This window comes from Nothoprocta perdicaria, unplaced genomic scaffold, assembly GCF_003342845.1.
Source record: "Nothoprocta perdicaria isolate Ctin4 unplaced genomic scaffold, notPer1 scaffold_8, whole genome shotgun sequence".
Taxonomy (NCBI): Eukaryota; Metazoa; Chordata; class Aves; order Tinamiformes; family Tinamidae; genus Nothoprocta; species Nothoprocta perdicaria.
The window spans coordinates 5,726,831-5,751,161 of record NW_020456087.1 but is presented as its reverse complement, the minus strand read 5'-3'; the positions used below and the strand labels follow the sequence as shown (position 1 = coordinate 5,751,161).

General features: G+C 38.3%; 1 protein-coding gene across 1 annotated transcript in view; it reads right to left on the bottom strand.

Moving 5' to 3' along the window:
* The window catches only part of AKAP6 (A-kinase anchoring protein 6), a 251,165-nt gene that overhangs the window by 155,080 nt on the left and 71,754 nt on the right, over positions 1-24,331 (bottom strand). Inside the window, exons 3-4 of the mRNA XM_026051714.1 lie at positions 10,095-10,346; positions 3,874-5,661 (exon numbers count right to left, since the gene is read on the bottom strand). Of these exons, the coding sequence (XP_025907499.1) occupies positions 3,874-5,661; positions 10,095-10,346 (2,040 nt within the window). The remainder of the gene's footprint in view (positions 1-3,873; positions 5,662-10,094; positions 10,347-24,331) is intronic.

Sequence of the window (24,331 nt, the reverse complement as noted above, 5' to 3'; positions counted from 1 at the left end):
TACCATTTCAAACACTTCGAGACTGTGCAAATCAACAAAGCTGTCAACTTAAACTGTAGACTTGCCAAGCAATATCTGTATCTGTTATCGCTTTTACTTTTTTTCCCTGAAATTAGTCATCAACTAAAAGTAGTATTTCAATGTAAGTAACATATACAGCACAGCAGAGATGGAATAATCTTGACAATCATTTTCTCTTAAAAATAGGAAATTTACTGGGAGGAAGTATTAAAAGCATTGCTCTGTAATTTATTGAAAGAAGCAGAAATGAAGGGAAACACTAAACACTTTAGAAATAATTTTTCTTGGTAATCCAAAGGAAACAAGTTCTCTTCCCTGTTGATTGCCTTTATTTTTTTCTACCTGTTCTGCCATTATTGATTTCTGTTCTTCATTTCTTCTTTGCTCCCAGACACCATCAGTACTAACAGTTCCCGTTCATTTGGCACTGCCCCAGTCCAGACATCACTTGTCCTGTGTGTGCCCTTTCCTCTACGAGTGAAAATAACCTTCAAGCACAAATAAACTTGGCTTCCTCTAAAGCAATTCAGCTATCTTCACAGTACCAATGTGGWGCTTTCAGCTCATTCGCTACCCAGAATCAGCTCTTATTCTCTCCCCCTTCAGCCCAAACAACACAAATTCCTTCTCCTTTTAATCAGCTCTCCAAATGCCTCAAGTATTTCCTAACCAATTAGGTCCTGACAGCCCAAATGGACTCCCACTCATATCTCCAACACACATTTTGCTGCACTGAATCCATCAAACCGTTTGGAGAAGCCTATGCTTTAGTTGCCCCCCTTTGTCAGCATCCTCTGAAAAATGTAATTACCTTTTTTTCACCCAGAAACACAAGCTGTTACAATCACACCTTTAGTTACAACATTGCTCTCTCCTTTCTGTAGGTCCTTCTCTTCAAGACTCATCAGTCCTTAGTTCTTCCTAGACAGCAAACTAACACCACACTCCAATAACTTGGAAGGGGTCTTGACATTGCAGCTTTATGCAGAGGCCTCAGGTTCCGCTCAGGCCTGCAAGGGGAAATATTGTTGTGCAGAGGTGACACAGCCCGTGATAAGGCCTTGGAAATCAAAACCCCTTGTCTAGCTCTTCTGTATGGGATCCCTGGGATGTGCACTGATAGCAGAAAAACAAGGAAAGCAGCAGTATTCCCTTAGCATCAAGGTGGCTTCCAGAGCCATGGCTGCGTGGGCTCTCCGGCCAGTACACCGAGCCAACAAAATTGACAGTAAATGTAGGAAAAGTGGTGAGCCGAAAAGATAGGATCAATTGATATCAAATTGCTACTTTCAGAGGAAGTTCAGCTGCCTCTTGCAGAAATGGAGCCTGTGATAAATCAACCTGTAAGTCTGCATAACTGGAAAAATCACCCATTTACTCTACACAGTAAGCCTGGAGGCCTGCAAAGCAAGCCTATCTTCATTGAGAGGGAATCTATCTTCATTGAGAGGCAATCTCCTGCAAATGGTTACCTTCCTCCTCTTTGCAATGTTCCTCCCAAAAATCAAGTAGAATGAGATTATCACCAACCACAAGTGACAGCATCAGGATATCAGTCTAGTCAGGCTAATATCAGAGAAGATGATAAAACTAGTCAAACAAAGTTTTTATTTTATTCGTGTGAGTTGTTTAAAAATGCATGGTCATTAGATCAGCTCAGGAACACCCTCTCTGATTTTTCACTTTACAAAACTGAAATAATATCCAATTTTTATTAAGACTTTAGGGAAAGTTTAGTTCTCTCACATAATCTTTAAAACTCCCCAAACTGCTWATAGCAGTAGCATCCTATTTTTAAATAGGAGAAGTGGCAATCAGTCCTCTTACTAGAAAGAATTCTCAATTTTACCTGTGAGAATGATGTTTTATCTTTTTTCCTTCCAGTTAGTAGAATAAACTACAGTGCTTAATCTGCCTTCTAAAGATTCACTTTAGGTAGCTACCTAAAGCTCATTAATATCATTCTCAGAGCACAACTGTACCTCTACAATGTGAGACACATTTAAACTGTGTCAATTATTCTAGCATTTAATTCCAAAATTCCATTTCTGAAACACATACAGAACTGCCAGAAATTGTAACATGACACAGAATGGAGGTACCTAGTACTACAGACACAAGTGTGCACCACCCAACTATGTGCAGAGCAATAGAAGCTGTGACAAGAATCTGTAGCAATTTTCAAAAGCAAGAAAATATTCAACAGCAACTTCACCCAAGCAAACTAAGCRGACTAAGCAAGCTATTCAAAATCAGATATAGTCATACTTACTCAAAAATTGTTGTAATATCTGCATAATTTGAAAGTATGAAATATCAGTTCCTCTACAGGACTGTCCTCAGTATATTCGAGAAAATGGAGAAGGCTTCAAAAAATTGCCTTAGCACAGATTCAACTAATTGCTTGCCATCAAGATACTACCAGATTTATACTTATTCAAAATTATTCCTGTCATTATAAAATATTGAAGCTTCCTTGTTCACATTATTTTCTAGCTAAAATATGAGTTCAAATAATTTTCAAGCTGCAAGTCATTTCAAACCTGCTTTTCTTTCAAAACAGAAGACTGATTTATTTTAACTTGTTTTACAGCCTTCATAAATAAAGCATATTGGGCTAAACATTTGCAACAGTGTAACTAGATTACCAATGTTCATGAGCATGCTTCTTCCGTCCTTAAGTTCTCATTTTAAACATGACTTTAGGGGAAAAAAGAAACAAAAAAAAATTAAAAAACCAAACAAAAGTAGTATTGAAATATTGCTAAGACATGTATTCATACAATTAAGAAATTCCTTTTTGGGGTTAGAGACTTATTTAATAACAGCATGACTATAAATGCCAAATGAAGGTAATTAAAAAGAAACAGCACACTTGATATTCTGCTTAGGGAATCAGGCAAAGGAATGAATTTAACTGTGACAAGCATGGAACCTTTGAACTGGATTTTGCTTACAACACATGAAATGTACTGAATAGAAGAGCCCTTCCACAATGGCAAGGAACACAAACTCATTAGAGGAAAACAAAAACAAAACACCCTAAGAACATAACTGTATTATTGAGATGGACAGGTCTTCCACTGAAGATTCCACCAAGCTTGCCTCCCTTTCCCAAAGATCACCTCTTCTCTGAAAGGCCCATGTTTGCTATTATAACCCCTTTTTCCTTCCCAAAGAGCTGAAGGGGGAATGCAGTAGCCAAGAATAAAATCCCTTCTTTTGCAAAAATAAATGGGAGTGCTGCACTAGTACATTGCCATTTTTTAGGGGTGTTTACTTAAGGAAAAGAAAAAAAATGCAAAGACTGGCCCTATGCTTAATGCCAGCAGCCTTGGGGGTGGAAGAAAGGAGGAATGTAAAATCACTGCTGGCAAAGTGAACTGATTAAAAAGAAATTTTTTTTTTTGTTCATGACAAAAGGAATCAAGAAAATGATTACCAAATACCTTTGGGCTAAAAAGATTTTGTTTAAAAAAACATGATACAAAGTATCGCTTCACTCAAATATAACAAAGATCCTTGATTTTCTCATGTTTGTTTATCCTTCTCTTCATCCCAAAATAACATATAATTTACCTGATTTTTTTTCAAAGAGAAACTCCAGTGATAAAATAATATTTTGCCAAACTGTAAAGGCATTGCTGTAGATAAAATAATGCAGGTAATTTTTGTACAGCTAAAGAYAACTACAGATAACTATTATTACAACATTCACTGCCATTTTCAACTCAAAGTAGATGGACCAGATGAGGATTTTCTCATCATTAAAATGAAGCAAGAAAGCAGCTTCCATCTGCACATATAGGCTTACAAAAAACACTGCATAACAACACAGAATTGCTGCCTTACCTCAATTTTTTCCCATATGGTTTCATAATTCTCTTGATGCCGTATATCTTGCATCAGTTGATGAATTAAACCTGATTTACTTGAAGCATAAATCTCATTCTCAGTGGGCTGATTGACAGCAGTCCTTTCTGACTTTTCTTCTATGTGTTTTTTAATGGAGGACACAGGCATACAGAGCTCTTCATCAGACAGAATATCACTGAGAGGTCCAGATTCAATACTGTCCCCCAAGGAAGATACTATATCACTTGAAGAGCTTGGTGAAATCCTACCCACTTTTTTGTGTTTTTTTATCTGGTATGTTGGATACATTTCTGAATCTGAGTTCATTTCTGACAGCTCCCAGTCATCAATGTTCTGAACGGTTTCTCTTCTGGGCTTTTGGGGCAGCAACTTTGTCAAATTTTCTAGCTTCAAAGCCAATACCTCAGTCTGTTTGAGATGTGAAGGAAGTGCTAAATATTCATCAGATCCATACCAGACCTCATCACCATCCTTACCATTTGTATTAACAGAACCTGGTGATGAGGAGTAACTTTTATTAATCATTCTTGATGGAAGAGGAGGAGAGGAGTTAAGCTCAGAAACAACCGAGGAAGTACACTTTTGACTACATACTGGTGAACTTAAAGGCTCAGTTTTATCTTGTGTTTGCTCACTTCGTTCTCTCTGGTTACAAGAATCTGATGATGTAGATGCAGAATCCGTTTCTGTTCCCTCCAGAGACGAAGAGTTGCAAGAAATAATTCCATTTCGTTGACCTGAGTGTCCTCTTTTCTTGACTTGTATCGGTGGTCCCATTTTACACATGCCACCAGATGTTCTGTTGGATTTCACTTTCTCTGGAGARTCATGAGACTTCTTGTGCTTCAATTTTTCTTTGCAGATATAGTAAGGAGGTTTACATACACTTACAGAACTGTCCTTAAAGCAATTATTTACTGTGTACTCAAGATTTCTATCACCTATTTTATTCAAACAATCATATGACTGACTAACTGCAGACAAATTGTTAGTATAGAGTGACTGCAAAGCTAGGCAAAGCTTGGACCTGTCTGGTGGGTCTAACAATGAGGGTGTACTTCTACTTATTTCGTTCTTTACTATCTGAGAAATCTGTCTTTTTAAATCGTTGACTTCCATATAGTCTTTAAACGTATCATCTTTCAGAAATAAACCTCTTTTGGGCAATGTGGGCTGTGTAGGAGAATCTTCATTATAGTTAAAGCAGTCTCTAATGGACCTCTTAGGAGTTGAGTTCTCACAGTGAGGCTGTTTGACTTTATCACCACCGTGCTGTGGAAGGTTGCATTCCTGTGTCTCTAACGTGGAAACTGTTTTGCCATCAGTTGGTAAGACACCGTTTTCAGAACAAGGTCCTTTAGGTAGTGAGGAATTCTCAGAAGGTAACAGTGAAAGCTCGTATGTTGCTTCCTTGTCTTTGCTTCCCTCTTCATCTTCTCCTGAAAGAGGTAAATGTGTTTCTTTCTCATTTAAAGCTTCATTACACTGGGGAACAACGGAATCTGTTGCCACTGCAAGAAATCCCACACTTCTGATAAGTCCTGGAAAGTCCTTATCCATCTCACTGTAGTTCCAAGATTCAAATGATTTTGATTTACCTTGAGCGGAGGTCATATCATCCAGAGCACCAAGTAGGTCCTCACTGGGACTGTAGTCAGATAGTTCAAATGCAGTAATACCACAATCCAGTGACAAATAATTTTGAGAACATTTGATAGTTAACTGCCCAGAATCATCAACTTCAGTTAAAGAGTCAAGACGATCCTGAAACAGACAAAGCATAGACACTTCTTAGAAGATTCAATCTCACATGCACGAGCACAAAGTAATGAACACTCAGCTACTACACTTCAGTACATTAATGTCCAGAAAAGCATTCACCAGCAACCTGCCTCACAGTTTGTGCAGTACGTTACAGATCTGCAAGACAACCAGTATTTTATAATTAAATTTTGCAATTAAAAGTGAAAGTAATATATATTTATATTCAACCTGATGCGAACTGCTACTTTTAGGTCATTTGCCACATTTGTAGTGTTATTCTTTCCCTTAAATTCAGCTCATGTTTCTACTGACTTTTTACTCAGAACTCATAAATTCAGCAGAGCAGACTCATAGCATTCCTTGTGCTAACTACCTGGCCTAGATGGAGAAAGAAGGTCTTGGGGACCATGACTGTTCCAGGTGTTTTGTTAATCCCGTGGCCTCACAAATCTATGCTCTGTAGTTTTTATATTGTCTTTTCAAGCATCACCTAGCAGTGACAGACATTTCTTCCCATACACATTTTTCCAGCTATCAAGTAACAATTATTGTTGGATATTTGAAGCATAAAAGGCAGAACACTTCAAGAAACAGTCAAGATAGCTAGGAATCCCACAGCTTCATCCTGCCATGGCCTCCTGCCAGAACCTTCTCAATAGAAGTCCTTCAGCCACACACATAACCAGAGAACACCACCACACCTAGCAAATGGTATACAGTAGTTTGGTATACAGCAATAACAGCAAAATCAAGTAATATTCTAAACACCTAGGCAGCCCTCAGCTATTTCCTGGAAACAGCATATAACTTGAAATGTCTAACTGCATGATTCTGAAATCATAGAAGCAATTCCTGTTCTTTAGCATACTGTATACCATTAGGTAGSTTTGTAAGCAAAATGTTCTCAACAAGAGAAATTAGCAGACTTAAATATAAGAAAGCCATTAGCAGTTCAAGCAGTTACAATAACTATTTAAAAACGATCATGAAGGGCAGAACTCACTGCATGCTTTAGGATTTTCACATCAGGTGCCTACATTAGCATACTGGTCTTTCTTCCCATGTTTGGTCATCGTAATAGAGTCTTTGAAAGCAAATTCTGAGCATTCATAATAGGTTCCTATACTAATAATTCTCTGGAGGAGCTTGTTTCACTCCACTGACTAAATCCATAGCTTAAGGATCTTAGGCAACATGCCTAAGTCGATGCAATTACTCCACAGTTCTTCATCTAGCAATAAATTGCTTTGGCTGCGGTCTGGAAAATAACAGTCTCAAAAGAGGCTATCGTTTCCACCTTTTAYGAGCACATTTAGCTTTTGATCCCTTTATTTTGTCCACCTCACACATACTAGTCAAAATATACGTATAAAAAACTCCAGGTAAAAATATTGTTTTTAGAGAATTTGGTTCAAGAGTTATTCATCAACCAAAATCTTGGGRTTTGAAAAATAGCTTTTATTTAGCACATTTATCTAGACGAAAAGCCCACACCATAAACCATCCTTCATCAATAGTCTAGAATTAAGGGGGGGGGTAGTTTCTATAAATCTGCCAAATTTATATTTTGTAGCTGCAATTATTACGGAAAATAATGACTAAACAATGATCTGTATTACAACTGCATTTTCCCCTCATATCTTGGGAAAATATTAGAAACTGTAAAGCCATATATAAATCAAAGCCCTTTTCAAGGCCCTAAGGGCCTTCATTTCTCCTGAGTAATGAGCTCCATTCCTTCATCTCTTAAAAAAGCGTTTATTAACATTAATAAACTTTACAGTCTCATACATTAAGCCATCTTGCATGGTCATTTACCAGGCAGYCTCTTAAAACGTGTTTCAGAGGAGCATTATTCAGTGCCAGTATTGCCATCGTTTTTATTTCAGGAAAATGTTATATTTAATTATTTTCCTGACTGMCAAGAAAGGCTCTCTGTGCATTAACGTTTCCTGTAAAGCTCTTTGATGCATTTCCAACACCTTCCTCGTGTTTATATTTAAACTGATACAATTCTGCATTTATCGACTATTTCAGATGACGTAGTTTAACTTAAAATATATTTTCTCTGTGAATTTACATTCACAGTTTATCTTCTACAGAGACTTACAGCACATTGGGATTCAACTTATTTTGACATAGGCCTTCACCGCTCCTTCCTGTATCTTCCTGTCATTATCAACTGTGAAGTAAAACTGATAAGTTAACTCCTAGAAGCTAACTGATTTTCATTTGAATTTGAAAATTCAAAGCCTGGAGCAAACTTTGGAAAACTATTTTGAGCATTTCCTGCCTCCATTTGATCCAAAAGATAATTCCCCACAGAGGCTGCACACAGCTCATTTTTCCTCTCCATATCTATCTTTGGATAACCCCCAGAAGCAGAAAAAAAGAGCCTTCAAAACATTACTTCCTAAAGTTTTTACTATTTTTATTAAAAAATACCTCCAGGTCACAAAACGTGTCCATGCTCTTTCCTGCAGGGACCTCTTTGTGTAGGGCAGTGCCGAGAGCCAAAGGCTGCCCCAGTAACTACCAATTCTCCTGACCCAGCCCGTACAGCCTGTGCCCCACGTCCTCATGCTCCTTCCTGCAGCTACTTGGCCAGGACAAGCCCTGCTCCTTGTGTCAAGGCTGGTGGCACRTGGCAACTACATGGTAAATACAGTCCGAACAGGACTGTCACACGGTGACTGACAGTGAAAAGGGAAGATGTGAAGTGACCCTTCCACAGGTAACCTTTCCAACCAGGTCTTTGGGTCCTACCATGGCACACCACCAGAATTCCTCTTCCAGAGCAAAAGGTGTTATAGCAGGGGAAAATTTCAAATGAGAATACATAGATCAGAGTAATTGTTTCTACTTTATATATTATTATAGTAAAATGAAGCACCTAACATTATGTCTGAGAATAATCTAAACAATTAACTAAAGGTTAAGGTCTATGACATAATTCTGGAAAGTTACTCAAACATTAGAACAAAAACCTGGTATTAATAGTGTCTCCACTATTGCTGTTAATTTATCAAGAGCTATTTATGTTTTAGTTAGGGGTAAAAAAAGGGGTCATTATGCTAGGAAATTGTCATTTTTATAACCACACGAGTCAACTCTTTCTTGCCAACTCTTTCTTCCTCCATAGAAAGACCATCTATCCCTCCTCAGTCAGACCTTCTGTCTTTTGAAGGGTATTGCTTTTATAGCATTTACMATCAGATCCATACCAGGCATTTCTCATTTCCTGATATTTGAATCAGCCCCTTCTCTCGAAATCACCATGCTCATGCCATAAAGTAGCAACCTCCTTCCAATTCACCACCCTGCATGTCAAGACAAGGGAGGATTTCTCCCAAACTTGCCGGCAAAGGTTTGCTAGCAACAGCAAAGCAGAAAGCCCATCTGAAGCAGCAGGCGTGTGCACGTCAGGAAGATGGGGGTGTGGAAGGTGGGCCTGGGCATAGCTGAGCATTGATTTCAGAACCACCCACTGCCTCTTGTGGCAAAGGCAATTATAAACCCAACAGTGACTAGAGGAACAGCTACGTTCTCTTTAAATTGGAATGACCTGAAATTAAGAACATGTTTAGTGGCCTTTTTCCAGCACAAGGCCATAGAATCTCATTACATTAAGATCTCCTCCTGTAGAAAAATTTATCTTAATTAAAGTGTCTAATCCCAGTATTAGGTTTTCCAGCAAATGAACAATCCTCTGTATCATAAACAATCTCATATTATCGCCCTTATTGAAAATTTGCATTTTCTTTCAGTTTTAAAAACTCAGATCAGTAGTGTCCTTTTAAACTAATCTAATAACAATGCTTACCAAAAGGCAGTACAGTCAAAAGAATCCAGATTTACAGACCATATACCTGTGTCTCAATTCTACACATTAAAGAGTGAAAAAAAWTATGATGACTGCATAAGTGCATCTCAGGCAATATGTACAACTGTTTAGAGGCACACTACAGTCTTGCTACAAAAAAAAGAAGCAAGCTCATGTACTCTGTTTTAAAGCAAAATTAATCCAGTCTGGGAAGTTGTGGACAATATTATGTATGCTTACACTTTCTGTAAGTCCAACCAGAAAAGCAAAAATGCCTAAGCTAAAGAATTCTTTGCAAACAAAAAATAAGTTTTGAATTAGACATGAACCTTAAATTTCTGGGCGGTCAGATCCAGGATTTTAGTCCAAACACRCCTCTGTAAACATTCCCAGTCTTTAAAAAGAAGAAAAGAGTGCTTGATACCTGAGACTGTTGTGCAAGTTGGCCTTATGGACTGATACTTCCTTTAAGTTGAGATATATATATACATATATCTCTCACATAAGCCATCATTAAAAGCGTCATCCTAGCATTTTTAGATGTTCAGAGGGGATAAGCCACTTCAAATGCAAACAAAGTTCTCAAAATTGCTGAATTTAGCTACTATACCTCCTTTGTCTCCTCAGAAAAGGCTTGCAGAATATCAGTCTGCCTGGTGTAGTTTCCATTGGCGTCTTGCAGTCCCTGGAGAATACGCTCCCTCAGAACCAGAACGGAGACACGTAGCTGGTGCCACAGCAGTTGCACTGTGTGGATATCGACGATCACATTGACAGAGTAAGACAGAAGCTTCAGGGAAAACTCAGTCTCCAGCAGAGCGTGAATTTGTTCAACGTGATCAGATATATCCTCACAAATATCCTGGAATGAAAAAAGAAAGTAGGTATTTAGCTACAGGCACAGATCTTCCATAGATCAGCTCTGCTTGTCTTTTATTAAATGCAGAATAGATTTTAGAGAGGGGAGATGATATAATTAATACATCCAGGGTCCTCTCTCTNATCCAGGGTCCTCTCTCTTTTTTTTTTTTTTTTTTTTTTTTATTTATGGCAATGCTACAACAACTGAACCGGCAGCTGTCCTGCCTGGCAGGAGCGTTGAGCAAGCCCACAGAGAGCACAGCAAGCGCACAGCGAGGAAGGGTGCCCCAACAGGACCACACACACCAGAAACAGAAAACTAGAAAACTCACACTGCAAAGTGACATCCTAGAATACAGTAACAGTAAGAAACAAGGAGTTAAGATCACTGCCACTAGTGTTTTGTTTGGGGTTTTTTTTCCCCCACTTAAATGAACACAATCTGTGCCATCATCAACCAAATTCTTTTGCACAAAATTATTTGGTATAATTTCTAAGAGCCAAATGGGGTATATGTCTGGGACAGACTCAGTGCAGACAAGCTATTTCTAAGATCCATTGCTGGCTGCTGCAATGAGAGGTTTGCCATCTTCTCCTTAGTCAGTTTGGGGAGCCGAGAACAAACACAAGATGATGGGTGGAAGAGAAGGAGGGGAGGGAGGGTTTGAACTGCCTTGTAGAAGAGAGACAAGGTAAGCTAAAATATGGAATGATATTCTCCGATTCTAACAGTCAATGCTCCAGAATTTCAACCTGTTGTGCATACAGTACAAATCTGTGCAGTSTAGACTTAATCATATTTGTGAAAGAACAGGGGAATACTTGAACACACATTAYTGTGCCAAATTAGCCCCAAAGCCTACAGTTTTTCCTTCATCTGTAAGGTAAACTTAAAAGCAGATTGCTAATGTACTTCAGTTACAACACTTATTCCCTCAGAAGAATTTTAAAAAACTTTCACGGTTTAATTTTTTCCTCAATAAACGATAGTAATTACGTAATATTCAAAAATGAGTACAGCTTAATTCTGATTCTTTTATAATGTGATTATCCAAACAACTATCATGAAGTCTTATACCTCTGTTATCCTTATTATATTTTTTGTACAGCAGAATAACAAGACACCTATCAAAGCTGAAACTTTTTTTTCTCTCAGTTCAGGTTTGCCATTTTAAGTTTAAAATTCAATTTCATAAAACCAAAATAGTCAATATATGGTTGACAACAGCATTTACAAATTGAACCAAAAATCAAATCCCTTTTTACCATTAAAAAATAAAAATGTAGTACAACAGCCAGCACCATACTGGCCCTCGAGCAACTGTTATGCTTGAGGGCTGTCAGCAGCAACTTGTTTTAACAAAGCAGTGAAGGCCAAATGGAGGCTCCTGCAGGAGTCACACACACAAAGGACAGATGAACAAAACCAGATTAAAAAAAAAAAAAAAAAGAAAAACACTAAAAACCCTTGGGGTTTCAATGAGCAGAGTCCCAGGGCTGCCTTGAGACAGAGGTCACTTCTCGTCCTGTCATGACCACAGCAGCAGCCCGGGCTGCAGRGCACCCGCTCCAGGTACCTGCTGCCAGGCAGGCCAGTCACCACACTCAAATTCTACAAACCCACGGACTAATTAAAGCTCAACCTCTCAGCAAGTCCTTTACTGAGCTTTGGAGAAAGCTCAGAATCTATCTGGTCTATCTATCATTTATTTATCCATTTCTCAGCCTACAAGTGAGTCTTTAGCACAGCTGTATTTCATGTGGATGAACTTAAGTACGTTTCCATTTACACTATCACTTTTCATTATTTTCTATCACACACCTAGTTACATTTCAAATTCCACTCCCCAAAGAACTGTCAAGACACCTTGTAAAACTGCAAGGTGTATGAGGAGATGATGATCAAGGAGCAAAAAGCTCCTGATGAGCACCAGATAATGTACTGAAAATATTACCTAATCAATCTAGATTATAGTGTGAATTTTTGCATCCATAATGAAAAAAAGATTTTCAAGGGCTGCTCTTGAACTAGCTATGACTCTCATACCCAATTTCTGAGGTAGAATTTTCTGTGTTACTGGGGAAGATTTGTCTATCTCAAAAAGGGAATCCCAACACCGGTGAAGTTTTGGGAGAAGCACATATTTACATAAAAACAAGGAGTATCTTAATTCTTACATTTGTTATTAACTGTTCATTTTCCACACACAAAAAAAAAAGTCTTTGAACTGCTTTAGAGACATCTGTAGCAAAATGCTTTATGTACTAACAAGACAGCTATCCACTCCTGACCGTTGCAGCAACATGGAGCAAACTTAAGGACAGCTTAGGCTATACACAAGTAAAGATCACATACTCTGAAAGGTGCCTACCTGACCCTCCCTGTAAAGCGGAGATGGTCTTCAAACTTAAGACTGTTCTTACATACTCCCTCTTAGGCAGAAATGAAGTACCAGCTCTTTAAATGAGTTACATTTTAGAAAGGATGTGTGGCCAAAATCAASAGGATACTTGGCAAGTGGCTGAACAAGTCGGGAAAGGGATCGGGTAACCACGTCCCTACATACCCTTTCTTGCTACGTACGCTCTGAGATCCCTTTTGGGAGTCTACCACAGCTCACTCAGCCCCAGGACTGCACAACGTTCAATYTCTGCTGCTACAGTCTTTACCTTTGTGAGAGAAAATGATGGAAAATTTCCTTTGTTTGTGTGTTGGTAAACATGAAGTGCTTYGGGGATTTATTTTTTTTCCTCCACTCCCTTTTCACATCAGGTGAAAATCTGATTGAACTTGTCAGGAAGTCTGATTTAATCTGCAACAGGGCCAGGCATAGATTTAAAGGGATTTAACTTTCCTATTAATAGCTCCAGTTGCTCAACAGGTCCTCAACAAATGGCTCTCGTGCATGCCCAAGTGCCCCGTGCCCAGGTGACACCATCCCACGGCACAAACACACTGTGCTGCCCACCTACACCCACACTGCAAGCCCACGGAAACATGGGGCAAGCTGCATTTCCTACTCACTTGTAGAGCTCTGGCCACCTGCGCCTGAGCATCATATACCATTGGTTTGGGTACTGCTTGAGATGAACCACGTAAGTCACGTTTCTGTATCCCATATTACACATGGGAATAGATGCGTAAAGGCAAAAATCAGCCCTCTACCAAAGGGAAATGTTTAGGAAGAAACTATGATTTTTGCTATGTGACTAAATGTTACTTAGTCCTGAGCAGCAGAGCATCAATAAAGCTGCTGCCTAAGCTGTATCACTGGCATGTTGTCTTTATGCTACCCTGGCACAAAATAGCATCCCAATTGTAAATAATATGCCAAATCCAAAGCTGGCTACAACACTTTCTTACTACAGCCTTGGTATCCATATTTTATTATAAATCAACAAATGAAAGAATTATATCTAGCATAGATTTGAATTTAAAATTTTATAAATGTTTAAAAATAGAAATACGTCACTCCCTTCCAAGGGAATTCAAGGTCAATGTCTCTCCTGCTAAAATTACAAGAGGCAAGCTGACTATTTCCAGAGTTCATTGAAGTCCGGTCTCCAAAAATTGTACTTGAAGAGTGGAAATAATGATGATGAGAAATTTATTTTAGTACAAGACCTCCATCTTCCCAACATTTCCAACGTAATTTACAAAAATTGCAGGGGAAAAACAAAGCTTTAAATATTTCCAATTGTGACAAGCAAACCCTGGCAAAATATGACAGCCAAAATAGCAACAAACAACTTTAAAAAGATGTTCTTGCCCTAAGCACCTAGAATACAACTACTGCAGATCAAACTCTTCACACCACCTGTTGCCTTAAAATATCCATTTCACATAGTTCCATGGGTTTTGCAGTGAGAATATTCTACTATGATATTTTAAATAGTAACAATATTTTGCATAGCAAAATGCACTTTGATGCCTCCCCATCTTTACATCAAGTCATCCTCCCAAGCCTTATCTGAATAGAGCCATGGCCTTGTGACCCCACTTGTGCTCGCTTGGTACCCGGTACCACCTAACATGGCATTTCAGACCTCCTTTCCCTTACTTCTCCATAGCATTAGGTAGTGAAGTGAGAGAAAACAGAATAAAAACAAAATAAAACTTTCAGAATACTGTCAGATGTCCTTATTACAGGTAGCATTTGTTAAAAAAAAGAGAGTAACATCCCACAATGACACCTAAACACTGTAGTATGAGACAGTCGCCATTAGCAAGAATAGTGTGCAACTAAGTTAGTATTAAGGCTACATGGTTTATCTGATGGCATCTATCACTCAATAGATATAGCTCCATGTCAACTGCAGTAGTCTACAAAAACAGCTTACAAATAATAGAAATTACTTTCCATTTTATCAGCAGTTTCATGTTGAGAACTTGTACAACAAGCATTTTGGAAAGTACCATTTCTGAAACCATCTTTTGTCACCACTGCTCTCAAATGCCTACTAGGCATTTCTATTTACACGTTTTCACACTTAGTGGTAAGGTAAAGGTTCGGCCATCCTCACAGGCAATCTTCTAGCATGGACTGTGGAATTTCTTAGGCTATAGGGCTTGTGTCCACTTGGCTGCCAACTGCCCGCTTCACTCAGCCCTCCGGACAGCTGATGCTGTAATGTGCAGCTGCCGAATCCATCAGCCAAGCTCACAGCCCTCCGTGTCAACTAAAATAGCCTCAACTGCAAGCATTGCTGTAGACAATGAAAATGTGCATAAACAAACCCTCAAAGTCAAAGGAAACTAAGCTTTAATGTTAAAAAAAAAAAAAAGAAAAAAAGCTATTCAAGCAAGTCTGATAAGGTCTGTATGATAAAGTCCCAGGAAGATAAAAGGTTGCAATACATTGCTCCAGTTAACAGCAGTGACAGAAGAGCTAAACTGCAAGATTTCTGTTCTTTGATGTCTCAGTAAAACCTCAGTAGAAAAAACATATTGCCATTTATTCTCATGACTACTGYACAAGCAAAAAAAATCCAAGATTTAAGAAAATGTCTGTCTACTTGATATTTCTTTTAAAGTACATTTTTATTCAATAGGAGAAAAGATTCTGATCAGAATGTAGAAATCTTGTTCAAGAAAAAAAACTATTTCAGATTTTTTTCAGATCCTTCTTCCTACATACTTGAAAAATATGCAATAAAGTCAAGCAACAGAGTACTTGCATTGCTAAACCAATATATGCAGGTCCTAGTAAAACATGAAAAACTATYAACAAATACTTCTCAAAGAGAAATAGTTTTCTCCTTCCTCTGCATCTATTAACTACCTGCAGAAAGCAGTTACACCAAATAGTGTTATAATGAAGAATTTTTTTTTTTCTGCTTTGGAGTACTAATTTAGCAGAACCTTCAGAGAAAACACTACTCACATGTTTTTGTAAATGTTTTAAGCGTAGATGTGAAGCCAGAGCAAACTGTCACACAAACAATGCAGAGCTTGACCAAACACAACTGCCATGGAGAGCTGTAGGCTCGCTGCAAGTCATAAACCAGTCAGAGTGAACTGACAGGCTAGCGCTGTAGCTAGCATCGATGTGGCATCCAGTGAGCAGGGAAAATGGGTGCAAATTGCTGGTGAAGGCAAAGAGTAGTGGGACAGCTGTTAACAAGAGCTTTAAGATACCTGACCCTGCCTGTCCACTGAACAAACCAACAGCTTGGAGAAACACTGGTCCTCTAAGCGAGCTTCCCTCCCTCATCATAATTTACACACCAGCAGGCACTCTATCTGCAGCATCTGCAGCATCATTCTTTTTGGAACATTATTCTTTTTCTGCTTGCCTTTTATTTTAGTTTACTTTGATTTGGGGTGTCATCTCAGTAGATGTTTCTACTGTGTTCTGCCATCTCAGGAATCAGTCAGTCAAGTTCTTACATCCACGTACTTCAAAACAGGATAAAGTAGATGTCAAATTATCAGTGCTGATTGATGGAGCTATTAGGTAACAGTTTATGTGACCTGTTTAATTAGGATATTCATTGTGCAAGTATATTGGTTGAGCATCAGTCAGCCAGGAAAAGAAGCTTTGAAATRCTTGTTTCCACCACTAAGTTTAATTAGTATTTTGGTTTTAAAAGATCTTATATTCATAACATTCACCAGAGGATAGCCACCTATTTAGGTTGGTCCACCTACCAGCTTTCACAGAGCTGAAACACAAAAACACTCTACTAGAACACCTGGTAGGGGTTATAGTACCTATATAGGAAAGGAAGGACCTGCAGCAAGAAAATGAGACACCCTTGAGAATGGTACTGAGACACACAAACAAACAAAACCAAGACAACTCAATTCTGGGATATTCCTGACATTGGATAACTTTTTTGTTTGGGTGGATTCTTTTGGGGAGGGTCTAGCACTGATTATTTAAGGTTGTCAAAAATAATGCAGTTTTATGCTGCATTAAGTACCTTCATCACAGATTATACATGCACACTTGCTGAAATGCAAAAGTAAAGACTTGTTAAAACATCCTTCAAATATTTGATAGACTTTTTCATGCAACACCGCCCTTGTCCTGCGGAAATGGAACACCTGTCTTAGTAGCTTGGCCAAGACTGGGCTGGTTTTGACCTTATTCTACAGAACAGTTGAAGGACAAGAACCCTCTGCTACTGTTTTATCCAAAATATGAGTGTGGTAAATCATGTCAACCATGAAGAAACACAAAACCATTCCTGTCTTCAGATTTGATCAGAACTTTCACCATTTGATCATCCATGTAAAATAAACCAGCTGAATTTAAAACTAATGGAGCAATAGTTCAGCAATCTTCCATTGAAATAATTACTCTTTTGAAAACGGTGACTTTTCAAAGCTTTCTGCAACTAACCTATTATCCAGGCAACTTGGCTGTGAAGGCACCCAAATCTTCTCTCCCTGTTGTAATATAAAGATCTGACAGTAGTCTTGACACTGAACAAGAAAATTCTTGAAAGCTTCTGTGGGGCCATAGAAACTTTTTAGTTTAAGTTCTGTTTACTGATGAGCAGATCTCCTTTTATTGATTATACAAAAGAGGAATATGTGCATTTATCTTAAAAAAAATTCCCTTTAGAGACTTCTTGAGACAGTTTCTTTTTCTTAAAGTCAATAGATTTAATTAGAGTCTTCAAAGGTATCGGCTGTTTCTAAACAGAAATTGCCAGTTTAGAAGAAGAATTTCTGAGAGAAATCACCTTCGTTCTTGAAATAATTTGGTTTCAAACAACAAACAAAGTATAACCTCACATAAACGTGTACAAAGCATTTGAAGGCATCAATAAGCTACTGAAATGTAATACACCAATATAAATAAAAGCAATTGCAGTTTTACAAAGGAGAAGAACTCCGTTCCTTCACACACGTGCAGCGCACAAGGGAAAAGTTCTAATCAAAACATTTTGACTTGCTAAACCAAAGAGCACTAATCTCATTCACTCCCTTTGACTAAGTCTTCCAGGCAAAAATAGCATTTAACAAAGGGAAGGGAGGATCTCTACTCAACGCAGCGACTCTACTCCTGTCTTTGCCAGGGCAGGTGAGAAGCGCAGCCGTGCCGTCGCTGCCAAGYTTTCCACAAAGCTGGAAAACTGAGAGCGAGGTAGGAGGCTTRCAGGCTAAGTGGCTCTTTTCTATTTCACAGCAGCTAAAGCACCAGGAATGTCTGTCACACGCTCCTGTATTTCAAATTATTTCTCATCGGTCAAAGACAGCAAGGAGGATACACGGTCTCATTCTTGTGTTTGGGCAGCCTTGGCTTTACTAGCACTGCTGCTCCTCTTGTGTCAATCCACAAACACTTACAGAGATCACAGAGAATTTTTTTCCAGGTCAGAACCATTCAAAGGATGCCCTTGCTGTATAGCCTGCATTGCATCCCACATGTTGTGTCAGGGACCTTCCTGCCCTTTCTTTAAACCTAGAAGCATCCAAGTCAGCCAGAGCACTCTTGCAGATCATGCCGTGGGTTAGGGGTGATTTCAAAGCATTCCAGGAGTCTCAAATGGGCACYTCCCCATAGATCCAGTGCACCAGGAGGCCCGTTTCACCCTGCCTYCCAGCTGCTCGATTGCACAAGGCAGGGTTAGCAGTACATCAACGCTAGAAAGTTCCACAAACACCACAGCCAAGGCTCTTATCTCCAAGAACAACTTACAAGTTGAGAAGTATAAAATACTTTTACATAGATTAAAAGTGACTCTTACGTGAATTAAGAAACAAAAGAGCAAATTTTAAAAAGCCAGAACCAAGAGAGAAATGCTTCAAGAAATGTAAAATGCACAAACTACCAATATTTTTATTTCAGTTTTGCTTAATTCTACACTTGAAAATGTAAAATTAGACAGTATGTCACAAATCATTCCTAATGAGCATGCAACACATATATGGCTTCAGATGGCTTTTAGCAAATACTAAAATGCTTACAATTCATATACAACACTGCACATATAAACTATATGGTTTAGCTCACCATTTCCAAATCTGTCATACCACAACTGTCTTAATACAGATGCATATTTAGAAAGGGTTATGTGGGGTACTTCCTTTTCAAGCAAAATCATGCCCATATTATTCTTGATTTTCAACTGAGATCTAAGTAGTAGGACATGACATAAACAGCAAGTGACCAAAACTCAGATTTTATACCACTTATGCAGTATTTAGGAAGTGAATCATAAATATTTCTCCTGTAATGCAAAAAATTGGGGTGTCTGTGTATATATATATAGAGAGAGAGAGTTGACAAAATTAATTCCAAATTAAAACGGTCTTAAGGAAATATCTTTTAAAATTCAGTATCATTAAAAGTAGGGGCTTGTTTCAGATGTTTATTTGATAGTGCAAGAGGTTGTATTAGTATTGTATTTAGAAACAAATACTTCCTTTAAGTATTAGACATGTTACTGAAATAATATCTTAAATGGTAATTTTATTGTGTTATTAGGCATTAATTTTTTTTTTTTTTAAAAGTGTCATTAGGCATTAGAGCTGATAGAAAGCAAATTTCAATGCAACAATTTTGAGAGGTTAAGTTATACTCTGTCAGGACAATTCTCTTAACCATGTCAGTTCAGCTTCAGTAGAGAACTTCCAAGTATATAACACTGACTTATGGTATTGTAAAGCTTATCGGCTTTAAGACATTAATGCTGCTCAGGAAAGTACTCTTCTGCTCTATATGGTTGAGTTCAAGTGGTTTGAAAAGCTAGAAATCAGCAGTGCTTATTTAAATATTTATGTATTTGTACATGCACATATGTAGACAAATATATTTTATGTTTCTAATTGGAATAAAATTTATAAAACACTTCAGAGTCAGTGCCATTTACATCTTTACACAAGTCAGTATGACTATGCATTTTTCAAAATTACTTTTTTTTTTTTTTAGGATGGTAAATAGAACAGTTTTAGCTATCAGCAGCCTTACACATTGTTTTTGTATGTGTTGGTTTTTTTCCCCCCTAGGAATATGGAGATGAATTATAAATTACCGTTTCATAGATCAGAGCTTTGGTAAGGGGAGTAACTCTTACCTCTGTACAAGAGCAATGAGAAAAAGAAAAGCTGTTCACATGCCTAGGCTTGTGAACTAACACTTTGCAATTCAACTGCTCAAGGAAGTGACTGGAACTAAGTGATTTCAAGCTTCAAATGAATATTTATGTACTTTACTCACTTGTATATACTTGTATTTCCTGCAAAAAAGTTATAAACAATTTAGTCTTATTGTATCCTAAGTCTACACTAAGCCAAATCTTTCATGTCTCTCAGATAATAAGAATCACCAGAGATGCCACAGGATCCAAAGATCATTGCAGTCTGAAGTGTGAACAAGGAAGGTGGTAAGGTTAGCAACTTGTCAAATTGCTTCTGACAGAGGAGGAAAATCCTACAGGAGGTTGCTCTTCTCTGTTTTGGTTCATCTCTTGCAAAAAAGGAATATTTAAAGTTCTGTCTTAACCAAAAATGAAGTGAAACAAGAAAATCATAATACGATAGTTTTAGAGAAACCATGTCAATAAGTTTTAGTGATTAGACCTTTTTTCTCCCCTCTAAATTACCTTTTATTTGAAATAACTTGATAAATATATGGGACATAACCATTACCTGACCAACCAAACCAGAAAACTAGATATAGGATACTAAATGCTATTTCACATTCAAATCCTACTCCTGCTAAAATTATTAGGGGCCTTGCCTGGAGTTATCAGAGAGTTTCTCATTTTCTGGAATCAGGAGCATCAGAAAAAAAGCAAATGGAAAATTCTAGAGACAGAATYACTGTTTGTGGGCTTTGAGAGTCTGACTTTCTATCCACTGACCTACTGTATGTGAGAAAACTGTAGTGAAAGGTTATCACCTCTGGCACCTCTTTCCCAGCTCTCAGCAGATGGGGCAAGCACGACCTGACAAGCAAGCTGCTCACATTGACACCGGGAGCAGTGCCCTGGCATTTGAGTAGCAGTAACACAGAGGGGACAAGCACCACACAAGTGGCCTTGGTTACTCGTGCAGATCACCGCTCATTYAAGAAAGAAATTCCCATAGTTTGCCAGCTTATCTTGAAGTTACCATTAAGACTAGCCAGGTCCTCAGAAAATTAAGGAACATAATTTTATGCCCTGAAATCCACTTATTTTTTTAGTTTCCCAAGCATTCACACCATTTTGTTAGCCACCTTTTATCCATACATATAAAGGATATCCATGCACAGAGCACATTAAAGGACATGTTAATGCAGTGCCACCACAGCAGGTTTGGAGAGGGGAATATRTCGGGGCCCACTGCGGGGCCTAAGGCACCACGAGCTGCACCAGCAGTGGGGCTGGATGCCCAGTGTGGCCACAGCTTTCATATCTGCTAATCCTGGCCTAACTTTTAGTGAGTTTAAGGAAAGTAAATGGTATTTAAACAATCATTTTGTTACTCTCTATAAGAGTGTCAAATATCCAAATCTTTTCAGAGGTTTTCCAACACTTCATCAAGAGTTTCAGAGGAAAACAGAAGGAACCTTAGAGAGTTGGGAAATGCTTGAAGCCACATACATAACAGTAAATCTGCCGGATTGAATACCTGTTTTCCCTCTGTCCTTTTTCTTACAGTTCTAGCCTATACAGCACATTGGCACCAAAAATGTTAACCAAACACTAATGCATTGAGTGGAGTTATTACGATTACTCTTATCCATTGCTATAACTCCCAACAAAATGATATCCTAAAATCTGTACAAACTGCTTAGTCACTTTAAAGGGCTGAGGGAAGTGATAGTTCAAGGCACACATGAATCTCTCCCTTCCAAAGCTGAAGTATGAACAGAAAGAACAACAAAATTACTCAAAGTATTACCTAATATACCTTTCCCAAAACATTAACAAAACCCTTCTGAATTGACTAACATTTTCTAATTTTGTCTCCAAGACAAGCATACCAAAAAAACACAGCAAAGCCTCAAACACAGTAATCYGAGGAAGTATCTTGACTCATCTGAAAGTACCAAATGTGATAGACATTGTACCAGCCTAGTACATAAAGGCAGACAGTGTACCAGCCTAGAACATCTCTAACTCATGCCAGGCAGCTGCACATCAAATGAAAAAAAGTGCTTGCACAGGAAAATCACCTAAAGAAGGTCACTGCAGACACAACAAATCAAATACGAATGAAGACAAAGCTTAATCATATAAATTATTGAGCATATTTCCCAGATTTTAGAAGGAGAAAGTGAGAAAGGAAGGAAAAATAGCTTACGTCAGAAAAGCTTATGAACAATGCTGAGCAGTTTGCACAAATCCTTCAGCATGAATTAAACAGGGACTCACTTCTAAGTTGCACTCTTTATSCAAACTAAAATGGAAATACAGATGTGCCCACAGAAGAGAAGAGAGCCYTCTAGCTCTTGTGCTTGCATGAAGCAGAGGGAATTCAAGCTTCCATTTCACAATACATTTCAACATCTTAAACAGCAGYCATAAACAAGGAATAGGGGCAATAATATTTATGTGATAGGCACCTAGCATACCTGTRGTTCTAAACAGATATCCTGCAGAATATCCCATTGTTTGGTGCTTCTCAGCTTTAAGTGAAACGAATGAGTGGCATTTTTGAAGACTGTGGTATGGACTTATGGAATAGTCTTTGCTTGCAAGCAAAGTATAAACAAGAGCACTTAGCAACTCACACATGGGCAGCTGAYCACCAAAATTAAAGATCTAGTAGATAATGACAAGCTCCTACCCCAAAAGAGATAACTGCTACCATAATCTGTGGCAAATTTCTTCTTTTGGCACCTTATATAAACTATATACCAGCCAAAAATTTCTCATCCTCCTCCATCTTCTACTTGAAGTCTGAAAGCTCTATCATCTTTATCCAATGCAAATCTTTGAAGAAACCCTTCTGGTCTAACCAAGAACTGCTGCACTTTTCCCTCTAGCTACAATTTTAAAAGAACAGATGCTTTTGCAAATGGAACAGCTCCTTCTAAACAGTCCRAGTATATTCCTCAGGACATGGCACACAGACAACTCCAAACTGAGAACAGAGCAAAAGGCCCTTTGGAAGGTTACCAACTCACAGAGTACTTCAAAAATGGTCACCTAAATTAACGGGACTGTGGTAAGAATCCGTGTTCCTCACTTGTCACTGATCCTATATCAAATTCAGTCTCCCTAGGAAGAGCTACATAATTTAATTAGGTATTGAAATCCAGCTACAACAATCATGTTATCATATTTTCCATTACATATTTTCAGTCTGTTGGTTTCCTGAGCCTTAACACATCTCTTCACAATATAGGTCAAAGTTTTAGCCAAAGTAAGGCAACTATAATACTACAGTGTCTACTTCTAATTATATTATGACCTATAAAAAGTTAGCTGAGTAACRACTCAGGGCACAGGGAAGACGGCRCATTAAGTTTCACTTACACAAAAAAACAGTTACAATCTCCCTGTTAGAGATGTGGACTAAGAGCTTTAATGATAACATATATTTCAAATTATTTCAATTACTTGAACATTATGATGGCAGAAACTTTATATTACATAGAACAGTGAATAAAAGAGCTTGAACAAGTCTCAGTGTCCAGAAACCTACATTAACAGCAATTTAGATGTATAGTGCACAGGAGATAGAATGCATCTTTTCAAATGCAACACACAAGTCACCCACTGCAGTGTTCGAAAAATGAGCTGATTCAGAAGAGCATTCACCCTTACAGATAAAGAAAATGTCTGCAGATACTAACAATTTATTGTAACATTTTGTAAAATATTTCACTTTAATAGAGTCTTACCTCATTAATACTGAAGGAAGAGTTTCCAGGTATCAGGTTTGCAAAAAAATCAACTGCCCCATTTCCTTTCCTCAATCAAAGCAGTTACACGCAACCAGTAATGCAGAAAATAAAGGCTGTTTCAAAATACAGAAGCCATAAATGATTTGCAACTCAATCCATCTTCAAAGTCGAGTCAAATGCTTTTGTTTTGCACAAAATACAGCAAATACCTGCTGCCTCTGCGTTGCTGTGCAGCTCAAGTCAGGGCCTGCCTGCCTTCTCCTTGCACGTTCTCAACTACAGTAGGGATTTCTCAGCATTCGGCTCTGCTGTGTGGCAGCTAACTGAAATTTCAGTCGACACTTGTAGACTTGCAATTAGCAAGGTTATTTTGAGCACTGACCTAAGTTGCAGCAGAATGTCTATGGCCCTAGAACAGGAAGGCATCCAGTATAATATCGGTCACTTGGTAAGCCTGGAAGGCTGAGCGCAGAGAGGGGCGAGCCTCTGATTCGCAGAATAAAAGTAAATATCTGACTCCTAGCTTACTTTGATTCTAGTTTTTAAGCTTGCGTAGGAATGGAAGGATTTGCTGGGTTAATATTAGGAAGTTTAAAATTTATTTTAGGACGTGCTAGATCATACGCCTGGAAAAACTGCATTAAGAGAAGAAGCTATGAGTACCCCAATGGAATGATTCATGTGTTACAGC